Raw genomic sequence first — 24632 nt, 5'->3', positions numbered from 1 at the left:
TGTTCTTAGTTCAACATTTTGAATGGGGCATGCTTATTTAACACGTAGAGAAAAGCACTTTTAAAGAACAACCAGGCATCCTTTACTGACGGGACGAGGTCAATATCCTTCACGGGCCAGGTCAATTAGAAAGGCCTGCTCACTGAAGTGTTTTTTGGGAGCGTTTGACAGTGATGAGGGGTGGTCGTTTGACCGCGGAACCATTACGCACGCAGGCAATGATGGCTGAGATTCTGGTTGAAGACAGCAGAGGTGTATTTAGAGGGCGGGTTGGTCAGGATGAAAAGGGTGCCCGTGGTTACAGATTTAGGGTTGTACCTGGTAGGTTCCTTGATAATTTGTGTGAGATTGAGGGCATCAAGCTTAGACTGTAGAATGGCCGGGGTGTTAAGCATATCCCAGTTCAGGTCACCTAACAGTACAAACTGAAGATAAATGGGGGGCAAATAATTCACATATGGTGTCCAGGGCACAGCTGGGGGCTGAGGGGGGTCTATAACAAGCCGCAACAGTGAGAGACTTGTTTCTGGAAAGGTGTATATTTAAAAGTATAAGCTCGAACTGTTTGGGCACAGACCTGGATAGCATGACAGAACTGTGCAGGCTAACTCCGCCCCCTTTGGCAGTTCTATTTTGGTGGAAAATGTTGTAGTTGGGGATGGACATTTTCAGGATTTTTGGTGGCCTTCCTAAGCCAGGATTCAGACACGGCTAGGACATCAGGGTTGGCGGAGTGTGCTAAAGCAGTGAATAAAATAAACTTAGGGAGGAGGCTTCTAATGTTAACATGCATGAAACCAAGGCTTTTACGGTTACCGAAGTCAACAAATGATAGCGCCTGGGGAATAGGAGTGGAACTGGGGTCTACAGGGCCTGGGTTAACCTCTACATCACCAGAGGAACAGAGGAGGAGTAGGATAAGGGTGCGGCTAAAGGCTATAAGAACTGGTCGTCTAGTGCGTTGGGAACAGAGAATAAAATGAGCAGATTTCTAGGCGTGGTGGAATAAATTCAGGGCATTATGTACAGACAAGGGTATGGTAGACTGAGTACAGTGGAGGTAAACCTAGACATTGAGTGACGATGAGAGAGGTTTCGTCGCTTGAGGCACCAGTTAAGCCAGGTGAGGTCTCCGCATGTGTGGGGTGGGACAAAAGAACCATCTAAGCATGTTGAGCGGGACTGAGGCTTCTACAGTAAAGTAAAACAATAAGAACTAGCCAAGACAGCAGTTGACAAGGCATAAAGCAATCACAGGTGTTGATCGGGAGAGCTAAGACAACAGGTAAATGGCGATGAATGGGCAGAGCGGGTCAGTTAGGCACATACAGGGCTTGAGTTCGAGGCTGGGACCGACACGTAAACAAAATTAGGTACCGTGTTATTGAAACAGTCCAGGGGGCATCAGCTGTGTAGCCGAGTGATCATAGGTTCCAATTAACAGCAATATGTGAGTCAGGGGGCCATTCGGTAGTCACTACCACGCTAGGCGAGCAGGGGATACGGCGTTAAGAAATCTAGCGGGCCGGAGCTAGCAGATGGTTCTTCGGCGACATTGTAACGGAATAGCCTGTTGAGACTACTTCGGGCGATTACGTCAGCAGATCAGTAGTGATGGATCGGCGGGGCTCTGTGTCGACAATAACGGGCCCAGGCCAATTGGCAAAAGACGTATTGTAGCCCTAGAATTAGCTGGTATATGGGCCTAGTTCGAGGCTAGCTCAAGGCTAACTGGTGCTTGCTTCGGGACAGATGTTAGCAAACAGTAGCCACTCATTTGCAGCTAGCTAGCGGCGATGAGCCGGTGTAATGATCTAGAGCGGCTGGAAACCGGTGATGTGGTAGAGAAGCAGTCCGATATGCTCTGGGTTGATATTGCGCTGGGCAGACTGGCAGGTATTGTCCGGGCTAATGCTGGCTGGTGTCCGAGCTAAAGGTGAAGACCACTGGCCGTGGCTAACAAAGACTAGTAGCTATTTAGCTGGCTAGCTCCTGATGGAGGTTCCAGTTATAAGGAATAAAAATAGCAGATCCGTACCACATTGGGTGAGGCGGGTTGCAGGAAAGTATATTTAGTTTGTAGATAGAAAGTGAGATTCAAATATATATGAAGGAAAAAAATGGCTATTTACACGGGACAAGACAAAGACAAAACACACGTCCGACTGCTACGCCATCTTGGTACAACATAGAATAGGGCCTAATTTGTTTATTTCAACTGACTGATTTCCTTATATGAATTGTAACTCAGTAAAAACGTTGAAATTGTTGCGTTCATATTTTTGTTCAGTATAGATGTTTACTCACTACAGCTAACATTGAGCAAACGGTAGATGGGGAACCTGTTGGGCAAATAAACCTAGGCCTAACCTGAAATAGCCTACTCAATTTACCTCTAATTTAACCCTTTAATAAAAAAGGGCATTGGTTGCAATTCTAGTATCATGCCCAAGGGAAGGTCTATAAGTTTCATCCAAGGATATAGGCCTAGCTGCTTGTAAGTAAATTAAATATGAATATGTTGGGAAAATTTGGCCATACAGTGGGGATGCCATGCTGGTAATTTGCTGGGTGCTGCTGCTGCCACATGCAACTCACCCCTGCAAACGTCAGTTGCCAATCAGGATAACAGCCACTGACATTGGGTGACTTCATGGCCTTTATGACCTTCATTTATGACCAAAGAAAAAGACAGAGGTTGGGCTCTTTTTATCTAAGACAGTCTCCTCTTTATACACTCTACTGCTATTCTTGAGTAGATATTTCAGGAAACGTTAGGTCTACTGTAACCTCCCAATAGTGTTGTTCACATAGACAAGAGTGGCCTTCTGCATTTACAATGACCAATTTCCTGCTCACCTGTGCACAATCGAATGGAAACATTTCAGAAGTGAGTGCGTGCTATTGGTGTTCAGTCACACGTGCAAATAGTTGCGATAGATCACTTGTTAAAAAGACGAGTTTGTATGATAAAGACTTTTGGGAAAAGCTGGGAAAACATCCAATAGTGTGTCATGATAAAATTCAACAAATACATGGGGATATTTTATAATTCAGCTTGCTAATGTTCACTAGTTAGAAGAACATCTGACCAGGGGCTACAGGTAAAATGGATGGCCCTGTTTGATCTACTCCAGCTAGGGTTAGCTAGCCAGCTAACATCAAAGCAAGTAGAGTTGGTCTACGAGCAAGTTGGCTAATATTAGTTAGCCTGTTGCATTTGTTTTAGCTAGGTAAAATTAGTTTTATATTGGATATTCAGTTATCCCATCAATCCCACTGAACCAAGCATGCCATGACTATGAAAACAGTATATTAAGAATCAGGGGTGGATGGAGAACAATCCACGCCTTTTTATTATTGTGCCCACCCACCCCCACATAGTGGTTTCTTCCGGAACTCAATATTCAATAGCTCTTAAATAGGTGCAATCGTGTCACCATTTCCTGGGTGGTGAAACCTACTTTCAGTTTGTGACAAAACAAGCAATGTTTCGTGTAGATAATCACAATCAACGTTCCATCTAAACCGGAGTGAAATATATTTTTAACCAAAAACATTGCATTTTCAATCTGTTTGAAGTTGGTGTACAAAACAAAGTAAAAGACGCAAAAACTAAACTTAACAAGAAGCATAGAAAGAACAGATATACCGCTTCTAAGACTTGTTTCAATGAGAATGACAGATCTATAACTTACATTTCAATGTGAACTTAGTCAGATCGCCCAAAAATGTACATACTGCAGCTTTAACCTGTTAGGGCTAGGGGGCAGTATTGACACGGCCGGATAAAAAAACGTACCAGATTTAATCTGGTTACCACTCCTACCCAGTAACTAGAATATGCATATACTTATTACATATGGATAGAAAACACCCTAAAGTTTCTAAAACTGTTTGAATGGTGTCTGTGAGTATAACAGAACTCATTTGGCAGGCAAAAATCTGAGAAGGTTTCATTCAGGAAGTGGCCTGTCTGACAAGGTGTCGTTCTTCTTGTCTCTGTTTATTGAAGAGTGAGGATCTTAGCTGTCCCGTGACACTTCCTACGGCTGCCATAGGGTCTCAGAAGGCGGTAAAAAGCTTAATCGTGGCTTTGCAGGCTCTGGCTGAAAAAAAAGTAGCGCGTTTGGGTAGTGGCTGGTTACAGTACTGTGAGACTCAGGCTCGTGCCCGCGTCGACCGAAAGCTTTGTTTACTTTCCTCTGTTTAGCTAAATGGACATTCCCGGTCGGAATATTATCGCTTTTTACGAGAAAAATGGCATAAAAATGGATTTTAAACAGCGGTTGACATGCTTCGAAGTACGGTAATGGAATATTTAGATTTTTTTTGTCACGAATTGCGCCATGCGCACGACCCTTATTTACCATTTCAGATAGTGTCTGCGACGCACGAACAAAAACGCCGCTATTCGGATATAACGATGGATTATTTTGGACCAAACCAACATTTGTTATTGAAGTAGCAGTCCTGGGAGTGCATTCTGACGAAGACAACAAAAGGTAATCAAACTTTTATAATAGTAAACCTGATATTGGTGAGTGCTAAACTTGCCGGGTGTCTAAATAGCTAGCCCGTGATGCCTGGGCTATGTACTTAGAATATTGCAAAATGTGCTTTCACCAAAAAGCTATTTTAAAATCGGACATATCGAGTGCATAGAGGAGTTCTGTATCTATAATTCTTAAAATAATTGTTATGCTTTTTGTGAACGTTTATCGTGAGTAATTTAGTAAATTCACCGGCAGTGTTCGGTGGGAATGCTAGTCACATGCTAATGTAAAAAGCTGGTTTTTGATATAAATATGAACTTGATTGAACAAAACATGCATGTATTGTATAACATAATGTCCTAGGGTTGTCATCTGATGAAGATCATCAAAGGTTAGTGCTGCATTTAGCTGTCTTCTGGGTTTTTGTGACATTATATGCTAGCTTGAAAAATGGGTGTCTGATTATTTCTGGCTTGGTACTCTGCTGACAATCTAATATTTTGCTTTCGTTGTAAAGCCTTTTTGAAATCGGACAGTGTGGTTAGATTAACGAGAGTCTTGTCTTTAAATAGCTGTAAAATAGTAATATGTTTGAGAAATTGAAGTAATAGCATTTCAAACGTTTTGAAAATTGCGCCACAGGATTCAACGGGCTGTTACGTAGGTGGGACGAATTCGTCCCGCCTAGCCCAGAGAGGTTAACCAAAGCGTGACATGACTATGAAAATTAGATATTCTGAACCAGGGGAGGATAGAAGGGGAGGGGATTCTTCATCCACCCCGATGGAGAATATACCATTTTCACAGTCATGGCATGCTGAGTAAACTGCTATTGACGAGTGAAAACCGAATGTCCACCGAAATTCCAATACAAAACCAATTTTACCTCAGTCACACTTTGGGTTGGCAAAATGAATACTGGGGCAAGCCGTAAAAACGTGGCAAACTGCAAATAACTTTGCTCGCTAGCTACTACTTGAAGTGTCTCACCAGATAACCTTTTAACATCTATTTGAGTTCTATCTACTGTACTAAGAATGTTATTTAATCAATGTGAACATCTCTTACCTTCATGTCGTTCATGATGATCTGGAAGAGCCCTCCCAGAGCGCTGCATTCCTTTTCAATACCCGAATCCATTTTCCAAGTAGAAAAACTACTAACAGTAGTAGCTAGCTTTTAAGTTAAAAGTAATGCGTTTATAAATATACGTTGCGGGAAACCCCGACGTGCAAAATTTAAGTAATTGGGCCAAAAATAGAGCCCGATCGAGAAAAATATATTTCAAAGTAACTAGCTAACGTTAGTTATTTAGAGAGTAAAAATAAAATCTGGGGGGGCAATACATAGCTAGCTATGTGGAATAGTAATACCACATACTGTCTGTTAACTGTCTTTGCAATACTGTTCCTGTCAGACCCAGTGTGGTAGGCTAGCTAGCTAACTAGCCAGCCAACTTGATACACCTCCGAGAAAACATGGCATTAGTGTATCCAAACCTATAACTACCACAGCCAAATAGGCAATGCGGCTGGCTAGCAATACCTGACTAGCGACCTACTAGCTAACGCGCGGGCAGGTAACTGGCAGTTTCTTGATAAATTACTTACTAGTCAGCGAATAATATTTATTACAAATCTTATTTCAGTTTCCCATGTTCCGGTGAAAATGACTCCTCTTATTCCTATGCGTTTTCAGCTTGTTTGCACATGTGTGTCATGGCCTTTCACCCAATTATTCGATGAGAATCCACGTATCGTTTTGAGTTGGCTTGCCTTGTGTGTGTTGCTACCACGGTACGCTCAATATTCCCTCTTCTTCTTCTTCTTCTTCTTCTTCTTCTTCTTCTTCAGTGGGGTTTGTCCGCGGTTGGCATCCAACGTTATGGTGCATTACCGCCACCTACTGTAATGGAGCGTGGGCCAGAGACGGAGAAACGAAATCCTTCATGCCAGCCCCGTTGCTCTTAAAAAAGATAACACAGTATTTGAGACTATATCTAATGACGTTCTACTCAATATACTCTTTAAACTAATTTCCTGTATCCCCTTCTCCCTCATGCTAGATCTCAGCCTCTCTCTTTCAGGGCTTCCGAGTGGCACAGTGGTCTAAGGCACTGCATCTCAGCGTGTGAGGCGTCACTACAGACACCCTGGTTTGAATCCAGGCTGTATCACAACTGGCTGTGATTGGGAGTCCCATAGGGTGGTGCACAATTGGCCCAGCGTCGTCTAGGTTTGACCAGTGTAGGCCGTCATAAGTTAAGAATTTGTTCTTAACTGACTTACCTAGTTAAATAAAGGTTCAATTAAATGTTTTTTTTAAAATCACACTGTAGCAATACATGCTCCACTGTCTCTGTTTCCTGCCAATAATCACACTTTCCTGTTGGATGCTTTCCTATCATATTTAAGATCTCATTCAATTGGCTGTGTCCCACCGTTAATCTTGTAAAAATAGCCTCCTCTCTTCTGTCCCTTCCTGCCGTCCTCCCCTCCCCGACTTTCGTCTGTACTTTAAATAAATGCCTTCCCTTATTTTCTCTATTCTACTGCTCCTGCCATCTCTGCACCATCACTGTCCATATCAGGCTTTTTGCCTCTGCCTTGCTCATTGAAACTACAAAATCAACATCCCCACGACTAAGTGCTTGTTAAGCCAGTACATCAACTGCCTCATTCCCCTCCACCCCCACATGGGCTAGTACCCAAGTAAATCTTAACTGTATACCCATCTGTCTAATCCTGCCATGGGTTTGTAGCACGTCATCAAGCAGGTTTTGTCTGCTACAGTTGAAGTCGGAAGTTTACATACACATAGGTTGGAGTCATTAAAACTCGTTTTTCAACGTGTGGATGTATTTCAAGGCCTACCTTCAAACTCAGTGCCTCTTTGCTTGACATCATGGGCAAAATCAAAAGAAATCAGTCAAGACTTCAGAAAAAAAATTGTAGACCTCCACAAGTCTGGTTCATCCTTGGGAGCAATTTCCAAACGCTTGAAGGTACCACGTTCATCTGTACAAACAATAGTGCGCAAGTATAAACACCGTGGGACCAACCTCCATTAAAAAAGCTAGACTACGGTTTACAACTGCACATGGGGACAAAGATCGTACTTTTTGGAGAAATGTCATCTGGTCTGATGAAACAAAAATAGAACTGTTTGGCCATGATGACCATCGTTATGTTAGGAGGAAAAAGGGGGATGCTTGCAAGCCGAAGAACACCATCCCACCATCCCAGGAGTCCTTGCCCTTGTATGACATCTAGCCTTTCCAATGAGGTCCGGGATGCCGAACCATACGCTATACTGCCATAGTGTCACGTCCTGACCAGTATAAGGGTTAATTGTTATTGTAGTTTGGTCAGGACGTGGCAGAGGGTATTTGTTTTATGTGGTTCGGGGTGGTGGTTGTTGTAGAAGGGCATTTGATTTATGTATTCCGGGGTTTTTGGGCACTGTGGCATATTCATGTATTTCTATGTTTTGTCTAGTGAATCTGTTTCTATGTTTAGTTAATTGGGGTTGGGACTCTCAATTGAAGGCAGGTGTTGTCTCTTTGCCTTTGATTGAGAGTCCTATATATTAGCGTGTGTTTGGATTTGTATTTTGTGGGAGATTGTTTCTTGTTTTGCCTGTTTCTTGTTTAGCGTGTGTGAGCCTAACGAGACTGTTGTGTTGATCGTGAGTATTCGTTGTTTATTATTTTGGTGTTCTCTTTTGAGTTAAATAAACGTAAAGATGAGCATCCACATTCCTGCTGCATTTTGGTCCTCCTTTCCCGACGACAACCGTGACATGTAGACTATTACAGATCGGATCAATGCAACATGCATGGTCCTCAATGAGGAAAGCCCAGCCCCCCACTCCTTCCCCATCAGACAGCGCATCACATTCAGCACCTTCTTACACTTTCCTACCCCTCTCTCAATGTGTTCTGCCCAGGTCAGTCTATTGTCAAAGTATACCCCAAGGAACCTGAATCCCCCCACCCTCTCCAAGTTTCTCTCCAAATTCCCTCTTTCCCAAGATCGGCCTCTTCTTCTTCGTTTTTTACCCCCCTTCTTCTTCTTCGTCTTCTTTTTCTTGTTCTTCTTCTATGATATAATGGCGGTCCGCAAACAAACGTTAAAGGTGCATGCCGCCACCTACTGTGCTGGAGTGTGTGGTCAATCACGGTTTACAACATTTCTAAATCCTCCTACCTAACTCAGTACTTCTTAGAAAAAAAAGACACCTACTAACTTCTAATATACCCTCCCCCATCCCCAATTTCCCTTCCAAAACCACCCAACCCTGTCCAACCTCAATTACCATACACTTCAATCTTTCGCTCTCTTCAACATCCTTACACCAATATAACAACTGTAACGGGGTTCGTCGGGAATAGAGGACCAAAACGCAGCAGGAATGTGGATGCTCATCTTGTATTTATTTTAAATAAAGAGAACACCAAAATAACAAAAACGAAGAACTCACAAACAACAAAACAGTCTTGTCATGCTCACACAGGCAAAACAAGAAACAATCTCCCACAACATCAAACCAAACAATTACCCATATATAGGACTCTCAATCAGAGGCAACGAGAAAGCACCTGCCTCCAATTGAGAGTCCAACCCCCCATCAACCTGAAGATAGAAATACAACAAACCAGAAAGAACATAGAAATACAAAACAGAACATAGACCAAACCCCGGAAATAATAAATCAAACACCCTACTACATACACCATCACCCCGAAACATATAAACAAAATACCCTCTGCCACGTCCTGACCAAACTACAATAGGAAATAATCCTTATACTGGTCAGGACGTGACAACAACACATGCTCCACCGTTTCATCGACCATACACTCCAGACACAAACCATTCACATGCATGCCAACCAGACGTAATGACGAGTTTAATGTACAATGGCCTAAGTGCAATCGAACAAACACCACCTCTTCCTTCCTAATCTGACCTTTGAATCTTTGAAGGGCATATACAATAAATGCCGACCCTTGGGCTCAGAGTCCCATCTCTTCTCCCACACATCTATCAAAATGGCTCTGATCTTACATTTGGCCTCACCTCTACCCAGTTGAACATTAATATCAATTATATCTCGTTTCAAAGCTCTTTTGGCTAACTGGTCTACGATTTAATTCCCTTCCTGTAAGGGCTGTCTGAAGAGAGAGTGGACCAAAACGCAGCGGAGTTAGTGTTCATCATATTTAATTATAAAATTGAACACTATACAAATACAAAATAAGAAACTGACAGCCAACAGTCCTGTCAGGTGAAACACTGAACAGAAACAATTACCCACAAAACCCTAACAGAAAAACATGCACTTATGTGTGACTCCCAATCAACCACAACGAACTTCAGCTGTGCCTGATTGGGAGCCACACACGGCCCAAAACAAAGAAATACAAAAACATAGAAAAAGAACATAGAACGCCCACCCAATGTAACACCCTGGCCTAACCAAAATAAAGAACAAAAAAACCCTCTCTATGGCCAGGGCGTTACAGTACCCCCCCCCCCAAGGTGCGGACTCTGGCCGCAAAACCTGACACTGAAGGGGAGGGTCTGGGTGGGCCTTCTTACGGTGGTGGCTCAGGTGCAGGACGTGGCCTCTGCCCCACCCTTGGCGTCGCCCTCTTAGGTGGCGCACCTGGCCGCGCCGAAGGTCTGGTGGGCGACCCTGACTTCGCCCGGCTGGCGGGCGACCCTTGTTGCGCCCGGCTGGCGGACGACCCTGGCTGCGCCCGGCTGGCGGGCGACGATGGCTGCGCCCGGCTGGCGGGTGTCCCTTGCTGCGCCCGGCTGGCGGGCGGCGATGGCTGCGCCCGGCTGGCTGACGACCCTTGCTGCGCCCGGCTGGCGGGCCACTCTGGCAGATCCGGCCCGGCGGGCCACTCTGGCAGATCCGGACCGGCGGGCCACTCTGGCAGATCCGGACCGGCGGGCCACTCTGGCAGATCCGGACCGGCGGGCGGCTCTGGCGGCTCCTGACTGGCGGGCGTCTCAGGCGGCTCCGTACTGGCAAGGCTGGGCTGACGCACTAGATGCCTGATGCATGGGGCTGGTACAGGATGTGCCAGTCTGGGCACACGCACCTTAGGGCTAGTGTGGGGAGCGGGAACAGGCCGAGTCAGACTGGGCTGACGCACCTCAGGGCTAGTGCGGGGAGCTGGCCTGGGGCTCCATCCTCGCCCCGCCAAACTGCCCTTGTGCCCCCCCCAAAAAATTATTGGGGCTGCCTCTCAGGTTCCCTTACCAGCCCCGGTCCTCGCCAGATATCCTCGCTGCTTGGTCCTGGTATGGTGGGTAATTCTGTAAGGGCTGTCTGAAGAGAGAGTGGACCAAAACGCAGCGGAGTTAGTGTTCATCATATTTAATTATAAAATGGAACACTATACAAATACAAAATAAGAAACTGACAGCCAACAGTCCTGTCAGGTGAACCACTGAACAGAAACAATTACCCACAAAACCCCAACGGAAAAACATGCACTTATGTGTGACTCCCAATCAACCACAACGAACTTCAGCTGTGCCTGATTGGGAGCCACCCTTGGCCCAAAACAAAGAAATACAAAAACATAGAAAAAGAACATAGAACGCCCACCCAATGTAACACCCTGGCCTAACCAAAATAAAGAACAAAAAACCCCTCTCTATTGCCAGGGCGTTACACTTCCACACCCGAATGTGCTGGGACCCTGCTCCTGTGCGCCCACTGTCTGGGTCCTTGGATCCATCTGTGAAAAGCGGTAATAAACCATAAAAACTTCTACCAATGCAATTGTCAACCAGTTTCCCTATATCACTGACTTCTGACCAATCTTTCCTTTTATCTACCAAGGTTAGATCAACAACAGGATCTGGGAGTAACCATGGAGGAACATCCCCTATCACCACTGAAGGGCCAACCTCCAACTCCCTCAAACCCCTCTCATCTGCAAGCTTTCCAACTGTCCAACCAAAAACACTGCCTTGTCTACTGGTATATTCCCAACAGTCATCTAGAACAGTAGCAGGGGATGCTTAACCTCACAGCCTTTCAACCTAAACCAATAAGCTAATGGCAATTTTTTTATACTGTGTATCCAAAGGCATCTCACCTGCCTCCACTAGGAAGGCACATACAGATGTTGACTTAAATGCACCAATACATATCCTCAAAGCTATATACTGGATTCTGTCCAGCCTCTGAAGCCAAGTCTTTACCGCTGTTCCATAATCTACACACCTGTAATCAATTGTCGTCCTGATCAGAGCTCTATAAATATCCATCAACGATTGTCTGTCAGCACCCCATTCATAACCAGAGGCCAAGCGCATAAGAATCCGCACCTTCTTACATTTTGTTTCAACATTTATGACATGATCTTTCCATGTATATCGCTCATTGAACCATAGACCCAAATATTTGTACTTAGAAACCGTCCCCATAGGCTGTCCATACAGAAAAAACTGTATATTATCAGCAACTTTCTTCTTATATACAACAAGACTTCGCCACTGACAATTTAAAACCCCAGTCAATCTACCATCTTTCAACATCTACTATAGCTTGTTGAATAGATTTGATTACATGAGACACATTCCTTCCCCTCTTCCTTATATAGTGCATTCAGAAAGTATTCAGACCCCTTGACTTTTTCCACATTTTGTTACGTTGATCTAAAATGGATCAAATAGTTTTTTTCCTTCATCAATCTAAACACAATACCCCATAACAACAAAGCAAAATCAGGTTTTTAGAAACTACGTAAGTATTCAGACATTTATCCAGTACTTTGTTAATGCACCTTCGGCTGCGATTACAGCCTCAAGTCTCCTTAGGTATGACACTACAAGCTTGGAACACCTGTATTTGGGGAGTTTCTCCCATTCTTCCCTGCAGATCCTCTCAAGCTCTGTCAGGTTGGATGGGGAGCGTCGCTGCACAGCTATTTTCAGGTCTCACCAGAGATGTTAGATTGGGATAAAATCTGGGCTCTGGCTAGGCCACTCAAGGACATTCAGAGACTTGTCTCGAAGCCACTCCTGCGTTGTCTTGGCTATGTGCTTAGGGTCGTTGTCCTGTTGAAAGGTGAACCCCAGTCTGAGGTACTGAGTACTCTGGAGCAGGTTTTCATCAAGGATCTCTCTGTACTTTGCTCCGTTCATCCTTCCCTCGATCCTGACTAATCCCCCAGTCCCTGCTGCTGAAAACCATCCCCACAGCATAATGCTGCCACCGCCATGCTTCACCATAGAGATGGTGCCAGGTTTCCTCCAGACGTGAGTGACACTTGGCATTCAGGCCAAAGAGTTCAATCTTGGTTTCATCAGACCTGAGAATCTTGTTTCTCATGGTCTAAGAGTCCTTTAGGTGCCTTTTGGCAAACTCCATGCAGGCTGTCATGTGCCTTTTACTGAAGAGTGGCTTCCGTCTGGCCACTCTACCATAAAGGCCTGATTGGTGGAGTGCTGCAGAGATGGTTGTCTTTCTGGAAGGTTCTCTCATCTCCACAGAGGAACTTTGGAGCTCAGTCAGAGTGACCATCGGGTTCTTGGTCACCTCCCTGACCAAAGCCCTTCTCCCCCGATTGCTCAGTTTGGCCAGACGACCAGCTCTAGGAAGAGTCTTGGTGGTTTCAAACTTCTTCCATTTAAGAATGACGGATGCCACTGTGTTCTTGGGGACCTTCAATGCTGCAGAATCTTTTTGGTAGCCATCCCCAGATGTTGAACAAAATAGGACAGATAGTACTGCCTTGAGGAATACCATTGTCAACTCCATAGTCATCAGATAAAATGCATTCTATTTCAACTCGAAAAGAGCAATTAAATAAGACCAAAACCCAGTTAGTGTCATAAAGGGTCCTTACCAGGATTTACAAAAGGTAATATAACTAACTGCATGTTTTCAACCCGAAGGTATAACCCCCCTCAATCCAAATCTTGTAAAATAATCCCAGGAGATCATGTATGACCTCATCAGGTAGATGCTTAAACATTACATAGCACAACTGATCATGATCTGGGGCTGTATATCCACAGCCTATTAAGGCTGAACACATCTCATGTATGGTAAAAACTGCATCCAAAGAAGAATCAACAGTATCCCTTTTCTTATACACATTAACATGAACATTTAAAATGTCACACTTGCGTTGCTTATATACTTCATCCAAAGTAACCCCACTATGTACCCTAGCAAATGTCTTCCCCAACAAGTCAGCTTTTTCTTTGTCAATTACATCAATTTGTTTGACCCACAACCAAAACTGGAATTCGAGTGGACTTGCTTCTTCCAGTCATCTTCTTCAACATAGACCATACATCCCCCAGCTCAGTAACCTTGCCTATTGTAGAGCAGAATTGTCTCCATGCATTTCTCTTAACAGACTTAATGACCCTACGTACTAAAGCTCTCTTCCTTTGGAAATCAAGTAGATTCTTAGGAGTCATATTCCTACGCAACCCTCTGTAAGCCCTATTTCTTTCTCTTCAGTCCACCAAGGAACCACCTTCCTTTTCTCACCCACTTCGCAGGACTCAAAAACCCGAGAGATCACAGAGGCAGCACATTCATCAACCGGCCTCTCTAACGGCAACTTTCCAACAGACTTTAAACGATGATCACCAAACTTTTCCCAGTCTGCTATATGAAAGCACAATCTTCTAAAATGGTACCCTCTCTAGAATAGTAACATCAAAGTTCATGGTACACGAGATTGTGAAATGATCACTTCCAACAGTAGAATCATTAATTACATTACATTCACACAAAGATGCAATAGCGTTAGAAGCCAGCGTGAGGTCCAGGCAGGATGTAACTCTAACAACATCAACTCTTGTACCAGATCCATCATTAAGACATACTAATGCTCTTGTTCCCATCATATCTTCCACAATAGTACAATAAGAATCTGTATGTGTGCTTCCCCATAAAGAATTATGTGCATTAAAGTCACCGCACCATATCTCTGTAGAGCCCAATTCTCCTGATATTTCATCAAACATCTCTACAGAAAGTTCACGACAAGGGTTGTAAAAATGATGTAACTTAATATTACTACTTGCGCTGAAGATTTCCACCATCACATATCTATCAGATCTGATTGAGCAATAACCAGGAATAATAAAATCAAGATGTGGTCTAAGCCATGTTTCTTGAAAACATATCACATCAGGTTTGATCTCAAAATCAATATTTCTTAAACTCCTGACCATTAGCAATAAGGATTCGGGCATTCCGCTGAAGGATAACAAAAACCATAACTCTAATTATCATCATACTGAGACATTCCATCATTGGTACTATTAGGAGTCAACATATCAACAATCATGGCGACAGTAACATCTGTTACTCCAAAAACTCTGTTGCTGCTTCCACAATGATTTTCAACTTGACAGTTCTTCTTTTCACAAACACAGTCAGGTTGATAACTTTTTAAATGAAGGCTATAAAGTCAATCTGATTAACTTTTATGGTGTCCTTTGACACAACACATTTGTGACAGCAAGATTTCTGAACAGGTCTCGTATCGATGTCTGGACCAACATAAGCAACATTTCCAACAGTTTGTCCACTTATTCCAGGAGTAACCCTATTATCTACATCATTCTGCCTATTGCCCCGATCACACCGACAGCCTCATTGCATTTTGGTGCACCAGAAGTACATTCATTTCCAATGGAACGCTGCGTTTGCCTTGCAGCATTACGTTGCAGAGGCAATTGCAGGGCATTCTGTGTGGTGCATACGTTGGATTTATCGAACGTATGCGTCAAACTGTATGCATAGCTAGCTAGCTAACATTAGGTAAATAGCTAAAAAGCCAAAACACCTAGCTAGCTAACTTCATTTAACTCACTAGCTGTTGTGTTGCTTGCTAGGGAGTATCAGAAATAAACATATTTGAGAAGCCTATTCATCTTCAAGCTAGCTAGCCATTCTGCTTACAAAACAGTTCAAATCTAACATTGGCTGACAAACAAATGGCTTTCTTTCTTTGACAACAAATAACTAGCTAGCTTTACTTCCTCACTGTGAATTCTTACAACAATGAATCATGTTTGCTGCTAGGCTAGCTACGATAGTCAAATAGTAGCAATAACGATAGAAATGTTCACATACAGCTTAAAATGTATAATAGTGAGATGATCATTTTTATCTTCACAAGAGGCATGACTTGATGTAGATCTCCACCTGGAAGAAGTCCTTATCAGGAAGCCCACCTTTGGACACTCCTGTCCTGGTAAGTAAAACATTACAATGACACTCACGCACAAAAACGTCCAAGATGGCATAGCAGTGGGATGTCTGTTTTGATTGTCTTGTCCCGTCCCTTGTATATATCGTTTTTCTTCGAATATATTTAATATATATTTTTAATACTTTTAATCTTAATCTTTAATCTACGGACTGAACATACTCTCCTGCAACCCACCTCACCCAATGGGGTATGGATCTGCAATGTTTTATACTTTATAACCGGAACCCCCTTCAGAAGCTAGCAAGCTAACTAGCTACTAGCTAGTAGTCATTTAGCCACTACTAGCGGTCATCACCGTTAACTCAGACATCTGCCAACCTCAGCCCGGTCAACTCCTGCCAGCCTGCACAGCGCGATAACCCAGAGCATATCGGACTGCTTTTCTCTACCACATCTCCGAATTCCTACTGCTATCTGAGTGGCTACTCCTGGCTAACGTCTCTGTCCCGAAGCAAGCACCAGTTAGCCTGGAGCTAGCCTCGAGCTAGGCCCATCTCCCGGGAAGCCGAAGAGATCCATCAAGCAATTCCTGGGCTTCAATTACCTCTTTTGCCAATTGGCCTGGACCCTTCGCTGCCAACACGGAGCCCCGCCGATTCATCACGACTGGTCTACCGACGTAACCACAGGCTATCCCGTTGCGACGTCCCATCTGCTAGCCTGCTAGCCCCGGCCTGCTAGCTGTCTGAATCACCGTGCCTCCAGCACGCCTAGTTACTCACTGGACCCTATGATCACTCGACTACACATGCCTCTCCCTAATGTCAATATTCCTTATTTTGGTTAGTGATTTTTGTGCTATTTCACTGTAGAGCCTCCAGCCCTGCTGAATATGCCTTAGCTAGCCCTTTTGTTCCACCCCCCCACACACACATATGCGTGACCGCACCTGGCTTAAATGGTGCCTCAAGAGACAAAACCTCTCTCATCGCCACTCAATGCCTAAGCTTACCTCCACTGTACTCACATCCTACCATACCCTTGTCTGTAAATTTGACCTTGAATCTATTCTTCCGCGCCCAGAAACCTGCTACTTTTACTCTATATTCCGAACGCACTAGACGACCACTTCTTTTAGCCTTTAGCCGTACTCTTAACCGACTCCTCCTCTGTTCCTCTGGTGATGTTGAGGTTAACCCAGGCCCAGCAACCCCCAGCATCACACCCATTCAGGGATGTCAGGAACCAATATACTCAGTTAGTTAGGAAAGCTAAGGCTAGCTTTTTCAAACAGAAATTTGCTTCCTGTAGAATTAATTCCAAAAAGTTTTGAGACACTGTAAAGTCCATGGACAATAAGAGCACCTCCTCCCACTGCCCACTGCACTGAGGATAGGAAACACTGACACCATCGATAAATCTACGATAATCGATCATTTCAATAAGCATTTTTCCACGGCTGGCCATGCTTTCCACCAGGCTACCCCTACCCCGGCCAACATCTCAGCACCCCCTGCAGCAACTTACCCAGACCCCCCCCCTCCATACTCCTTCACCCAAATCCAGACAGCTGATGTTCTGAAAGAGCTGCAAAATCTGGATCCCTACAAATCAGCTGGTCTAGACAATCTGGACCCTCTCTTTCTAAAATGATCCGCCGAAATTGTTGCAACCCCTATTACTAGCCTATTCAACCTCTCTTTTGTATCGTCTGAGATCCCCAAAGATTGGAAAGCTGCCGCGGTCATCCCCCTCTTCAAAGGGGGAGACACTCTAGACCCAAACTGTTATAGATACCTTGCCTTTCTAAAGTCTTCGAAAGCCAAATTAATAAACAGATCACCAACCATTTCGAATCCCACCGTACCTTCTCTACTATGCAATCTGGTTTCCGAGCTGGTCATGGGTGCACCTCAGCCATGCTCAAGGTCCTAAACGATATCATAACCGCCATCGATAAAAGACAGTACTGTGCAGCCGTCTTCATCGACCTGGCCAAGACTTTCGACTCTGTCAATCACCACATTCTTATCGGCAGACTCAATAGCCTTGGCTTCTCAAATGACTGCCTCGCCTGGTTCACCAACTACTTCATAGAGTTCAGTGTGTCAAATCGGAGGGCCTGTTGTCCAGACCTCTGGCAGTCTCTATGGGGTGCCACAGGGTTCAATTCTCGAGCCAACTCTTTTCTCTGTATATATCAATGATGTCACTCTTGCTGCTGGTGATTCTCTGATCCACCTCTAAACAGACGACACCATTCTGTATACCTCTGGCCCTTCTTTGGACACTTCTTTGGACACATCTGGCCCTTCTTTGGACACTTTGGACACCCCAAACGAGCTTCAATGCCATACAACACTCCTTCCGTGGCCTCCAACTGCTTTTAAATGCTAGTAAAACTAAGTGCATGCTCTTCAACCGATTGCTGCCCGCACCCTCTCGCCCGACTAGCATATACTACCCACCACTATGACCTGTATGCTCTCGTTGGCTGGCCTTCACTACATATCCGTCGCCAAACCCACTGGCTCCAGGTCATCTATAAGTCTTTGCTAGGTAAAGCCCCACTTTATCTCAGCTCACTGGTCAACATAGCGACACCCACCCGTAGCACGCGCTCCAGCAGGTATATTGCACTGGTCACAAATATTAATTTTCACAAAGTCTGGCAATTTGCATATACTCCAGAATGTTATGAAGAGTGATCAGATGAATTGCAATTAATTGCAAAGTCCCTCTTTGCCATGCAAATGAACTGAATCCCCCAAAAACATTTCCACTGCATTTCAGCCCTGCCACAAAAGGACCAGCTGACATCATGTCAGTGATTTTCTCTTTAACACATGTGTGAGTGTTGACGAGGACAAGGCTGGAGATCACTCTGTCATGCTGATTGAGTTTGAATAACAGACTGTAAGCTTCAAAAGGAGGGTGGTGCTTGGAATCATTGTTCTTCCTCTGTCAACCATGGTTACCTGCAAGGAAACACATGCCGTCATCATTGCTTTGCACAAAAAAGGCTTCACAGGCAAGGATATTGCTGCCAGTAAGATTGCACCTAAATCAACCATTTATCGGATCATCAAGAACTTCAAGGAGAGCGGTTCAATTGTTGTGAAGAAGGCTTCAGGGCACCCAAGAAAGTCCAGCAAGTGCCAGAACCGTCTCCTAAAGTTGATTCAGCTGCGGGATCGGGGCACTACCAGTACAGAGCTTGCTCAGGAATGGCAGCAGGCAGGTGTGAGTGTGTCTGCACGCACAGTGAGGCAAAGACTTTTGGAGGATGGCCTGGTGTCAAGAAGGGCAGCAAAGAAGCCACTTCTCTCCAGGAAAAACATCAGGGACAGATTGATATTCTGCAAAAGGTACAGGGATTGGACTGCTGAGGACTGGGGTAAAGTCATTTTCTCTGATGAATCCCCTTTCCGATTGTTTGGGGCATCTGGAAAAAAGCTTGTCCGGAGAAGACAAGGTGAGTGCTACCATCTGTCCTGTGTAATGCCAACAGAAAAGCATCCTGAGACCATTCATGTGTGGGGTTGCTTCTCAGCCAAGGGAATGGGATCACTCACAATTTTGCCTAAGAACACAGCCATGAATAAAGAATGGTACCAACACATCCTCCGAGAGCAACTTCTCCCAACCATCCAGGAACAGTTTGGTGATGAACAATGCCTTTTCCAGCATGATGGAGCACCTTGCCATAAGGCAAATGTGATAACTAACTGGCACGGAGAACAAAACATAGATATTTTGGGTCCATGGCCAGGAAACTCCCCAGACCTTAATCCCATTGAGAACTTGTAGTCAATCCTCAAGAGGTGGGATGACAAACAAAAATCCACAAATTCTGACAAACTCCAAGCATTGATTTTGCAAGAATGGGCTGCCATCAGTCAAGATTCTGCACGGCAAGGGATCCGGTGCATTAAGTCTGACCAACAGACTCCTGAAAAGCTTATATCCCCTAGCCATAAGACTGCTAAATAGCTAACATAATGACCCTTGTATTTTATTTTTTTACTTTCTCTATGCACACTCACAGGACTCTACACACTGACACTCCCACACTCGCTGCTGCTACTCTGTCATACTTGACTAAAAGTAAAGATACCTTCATAGAAAATTTGTAAAGCAAAAGTAAAAGTCACCCAGTAAAATACTACTTGAGTAAAAGTCTAAAAGTATTTGGTTTAAAATGTACTTATGTATCAAAAGAAATGTAATCACTAAAATATACTTAATTACCAAAAGTACAAGTATAAATCATTTAACATTCCTTATATTAAGCAAACCAGACAGCACGATTTTCTTGCTTTTTCAATTTATGGATTGCCAGAGGCACACTTCAACACTCATAATACATCATTTACAAACAAAGCATTTGTGTTTTGTGAATGCCAAATCAAAGGCAGTAGGGATGACCAGGGATGTTCTGTTGATAAGTGTGTGAATTAGACAATCTTCCTGTTCAGAATTTAAAATATAACTAGTACTTTTTGGAGTCGGGGAAAATGTAAGGAGTAAAATGAACATTATTTTCGTTAGGAATGTAGTGAAGTAAAAGTAAAAGTTGTCAAAAATAAGTAGTAATGTACAGATACCCCCAAAAACTTCTTAAGTAGTACTTTAAAGTATTTTTACTTAAGTACTTTACACCTCTGCTCTGTACACCACATACAGATAATTGTAAGGTCTCTCAGTTGAGCAGTGAATTTCAAACAGATTCATCCACACAGACCAGGGAGGTTTTCCCAATGCTTTGCAAACAATGACACCTATTGGTCGCAGACATTGAATATCCCTTTGAGCATAGTGGAGTTACTAATTACATGTCGGATGGTGTACCCTTTACACCCAGTCACTACAAAGATAGAGGTGTCGTTCCTAATTCAGTTGCCGGAGAGGAAGAAAACTGCCCAGGGATTTCACCATGAGGGCAATGGTGACTTTAAAACAGAGTTTAATGGCTGAGATTGAAAACTGAGGATGGATCAACAACATTGTAGTTAACCTACAAAAAAAGAAGGAAGCCTGTACAGAATAAAAATATTCCAAAACATGCATCCTGTTTGCAATAAGGCACTAAAGTAAAACTGCAAGAAATGTAGCAAAGAAATTAACTTTGTTCTGAATACAAAGTGCAATGTTTGGGATAAATCCAACACATCACTGAGTACCACTCTTCATATTTTTAAGCATGGTGGTGGCTCCATCATGTTATGGGTATGCTTGTCATCAGCAAGAACTAGAGTATTTTTTAAATGATAAAAATAAAATGAAAGAGCTAAGCACAGGCAAAATCCTAGAGGAAAACCTGTTTTTTTCTGCTTTCCACCAGACACTGGAAGACAAATTCTCCTTTCAGCAGGATAATAACCTAAACAAAAAAAGGCCAACTATACACAAATGTTCCTGAGTGGCCTAGTTACAATTTTGACTTAAATCTACTTATATATATGGCCAGTGGCGACCCATTATTCAGAGCAGGTGGGGCATTAATACGTGTCACATATCAGTTTGCAAACAATGTAAAAATATCATTGAGTTAATAAAGCCGCATACAAACATGGTCTCTTTTGTTTTTTGTGAGTAAGGCACCTCCTAAATGCAGGTGTTTCAGCCTAGCTCAGTGCTTTCTGTGGTGGTGGGGCAAGCCAGTAGAAAATACGGAGCGTTGCGCCGTGATTGGCTCAGTGTTCTGTCACTCATGGGGACTTTACGTCACTGTCAAGTATAAGAGGAGACCTTGAAGTTTTTTGCCCTTCGGCTGCTGCCATAGAAGTGCCCATCCAAGAAATCTCAAGATCATTGGCCACAGATAAAATGACGTCAAATCACATATCTACAGTAGCTTTGACTGGACTGATCATGTCAACATCATACTTTCACAATCTTAGCTAACAGTCATCATCATCATGAATCAAGTCGACAATCTACTGGCAAATCTTTTTTAATCCTTGTCATATGAAGAAAAATGAGAACTTATAAATAAAACGTATCGGTGCTCATCGGCCATTGGACATAAACATTACACAACAAGTTGGAAATCACAAATTCAACGAGTGGTTTGGAATGAATTTGTGACAGTGGCTGTGTGGTCCAACATCTGGGATTAAGGGACTCTTTTCCAAGTTTCAAATTATAAACATTCAACATTGGCCATGCTGTCAACAAAGCATGATATGTGTCCCGCTCAAAAATGTTAACTCGGAGGACCACCACGCCACCTTCCTGTTCAAGTGGGCACAGCATGAGTCCAACAATGTATTGAGTGCTGCTTCATAAATGTAATATTCCAGGGAGATATGTATACTGTAGCTAAGAAAGTAATACTAAGTGTATGTTGTGTAGTAAGTTGTTAGTAGCCTATGTGCCCTAATAATTTGGTCTATTTACCCCTCTTAATTTCACCTACTGTTCTGACTGTTCTACTGTAGCCTATAACCGGTTTTAGAGAAATGTAATCATCGAATATTGTAAGAGCTTTCATTGTCTGCTTATATGACCCCTTTATTTATCCTACGGTTCTGACTTGGTGTACAGGGAGTACACTGTAAGAACGGCCCATGTTCTGAATTCTGTTGTTGTACATTTCAAAAGTTGTTAACAAATAGTTAGTGACTAACGTTACATCCGTTACACCACATTTGTTTAAGCAAGTCAGCCATATCAGCAATGTTTTTTTTAAAGGGCAGTAAATAAGGCTGAATGAACTTTTTCACTGCCAGACAAAGCTCCGCTGATAGCCAGGTGTAGCAGTGGTAAGATGTTGGGACAGCTTTATGTAGGCCCTAACAGTATTGTTATTATTGTTAATGTATTGTTTAGTGTTGTGGCTTTGCTGGCATGCATTCCACTTCTTTTTTTTTGCCCCACCAAGATCTACATGCTAAAACTGTCACTGTCTATGACAAGACTTGAAAATGGCTATCTAGCAATGATCAATAACCAACTCGACAGAGCTAGAATATTTTTTTTAATATTGTGCAAATATTGTACAATCCAAGTTTGCAAAGCTCTTAGAGACTTACCCAGAAATACTTTTTTTATACTTAGTTTTTATTGTAGGAACACAAAGAAAGTACAAAGAAAGTAAAATAAAAGCCAACAATAAAGATCTGGCAGTTATAGTGCACGTCATACCTTAATCACATTAGTTACATTGACATCTTTGAATTAGATCTTTTTCAGGTACGAAACACATTTTTCCCAGTATTCCTGACCTCTCTCCTCTTGTGTTCTTAAAGCAAAGGTCATACGCTCCATGTGGTGTATTTCTTTTACAATGTCTATCCATTGTGTCACTGTGGGAGGGTCTTTTTGTAGTCATTTCCAAGTGATAGCCTTTTTACTGGCTGCCAGTAGGACCTTCAAGAGGTACTTTTCTCTATTGTGTAAGTTATCAGGTATTTCACCCAAGTACAAAGAAATGAATGTTTGTTCTATGTCAAATCCCATTATTTTTCCAATGTTAGATCTTATTTCTCCCCAGTAGGTTTCAATTGCGGGGCAAGTCCAAAAGATATGAGAGTGATCCACCCTCGATAGGCCGCATTCTCTCCAACAAGGATGTAGGGAGCCAGTCTGTTTTGATTTCAGTTTAGGTGTTATGAAGAAACGTACAACATTCTTCCAACAGAATTCACTCCGTGACCTTGAGTTGGTGGAGCTTTGTTGAGTCTCTAATATGTTCAACCATGCTTCATCAGTTATTTCAATGTTAAGTTCTGCCAAAGGTGATTCTAACATGGATTTACACTTTTTAAGTGTTCAACCCACTATCTTCATTACATAAAATGTTTTACAAACGTTAGAATTTTTCTACTTTTACATTAGTGTTGTGTAGATCATTGCTAAAAACCAAAAAAAATGATCCCACTTTGTAACACAAAATGTGGAAAAAGTCAAGGCGTGTGAATACCTTCTGAAGATACTACCGCTATCACACCAGTATCCTTGCACACTGTAAATCTAGTCTATAGACCCTGTGTCACGACTTCTACTGAAGTTGATGCCCCTCCTTGTTCGGGTGGTGTTCGGCGGTCGACGTCACCGGCCTTCTAGCCACCATTGATCAGTTTTTCATTTTCCATTGGTTTTGTCTGGTCTATTTACACACCTGTTTCATATCCCAGTAATTATATGTTGTGTATTTAACCCTCTGATTCCCCTCATTTCTCTGTCAGTGATTGTTTGTTTGTTATGTACGTGTTGTTGATATATCGGTGTGCGACGGGTTATTGTTTTACCCGGATTCTTTTCTACGTTGGTTTTGGAAATAAATATTCCATTTTTAAACCACTCTGTTTTCTCCTGCGTCTGACTTCCCTGCCACCTACATACACGGACTATGACAGAATCACCGACCAATTTTTTGAAGTCAGCAGGAGAAGAGATCCCGGACAGGGAGGTGGAGGAGCGCATCCAGAAGAATGCAGAAAGCTGATGGACCGCTTAGAGAGACGGGAGATTCAGCCAGCGCCTCCACCAGCCCAACCGGGGTCGATCCAAAACACCCCTTGTCAACCTGAACCGGGTGGTATCCGTCTAGCCATGCCTCGGGGTTACGACGGAAGTACTGCCAACTGCCGGGGTTTCCTGCTCCAATTAGAACTTTCTCTGGCCACGGTCCACCCAGTCCCATCAGACCGAGAGAAGATTTTCGCCCTCGTCTTGTGCCTCACCGGGAGAGCCCTGGAATGGGCCAGCGCTATGGTTGAAGGAGGAGATACGGCGTTGGACCGATATGAGGAGTTCATCCGCTGTTTCCGGGCAGTTTTCGACCATCCACCTGAGGGCAGAGCGGCGGGTGAGCTCCTCTACCATCTGAGGCAGGAGACGAGGAGCGCCCAGGATTTCGCATTGGAGTTCAGGACCCTGGCAGCTGGTGCAGGATGGAATCATGGGGCCCTGATAGA

General features: G+C 43.5%; 1 protein-coding gene across 2 annotated transcripts in view; it reads right to left on the bottom strand.

The window, feature by feature from the left end:
• The window catches only part of mtss1 (MTSS I-BAR domain containing 1), a 115461-nt gene extending 109115 nt beyond the window's left edge, over positions 1-6346 (bottom strand). The window contains exon 1 of one of the 2 annotated variants that reach the window (XM_014131670.2): positions 5565-6346. In XM_014131670.2, the coding sequence (XP_013987145.1) occupies positions 5565-5636 (72 nt within the window). In that variant the 5' untranslated portion in view covers positions 5637-6346. The remainder of the gene's footprint in view (positions 1-5564) is intronic. The other variant, XM_014131671.2, reaches the window with a different exon arrangement.
• Positions 6347-24632: the final 18286 nt, after the last annotated feature.

The sequence above is a fragment of the Salmo salar genome, chromosome ssa12, assembly GCF_905237065.1.
Source record: "Salmo salar chromosome ssa12, Ssal_v3.1, whole genome shotgun sequence".
Taxonomy (NCBI): Eukaryota; Metazoa; Chordata; class Actinopteri; order Salmoniformes; family Salmonidae; genus Salmo; species Salmo salar.
The sequence above is the reverse complement of the archived record's forward strand: the minus strand, read 5'-3'. Positions and strand labels throughout refer to the sequence as shown.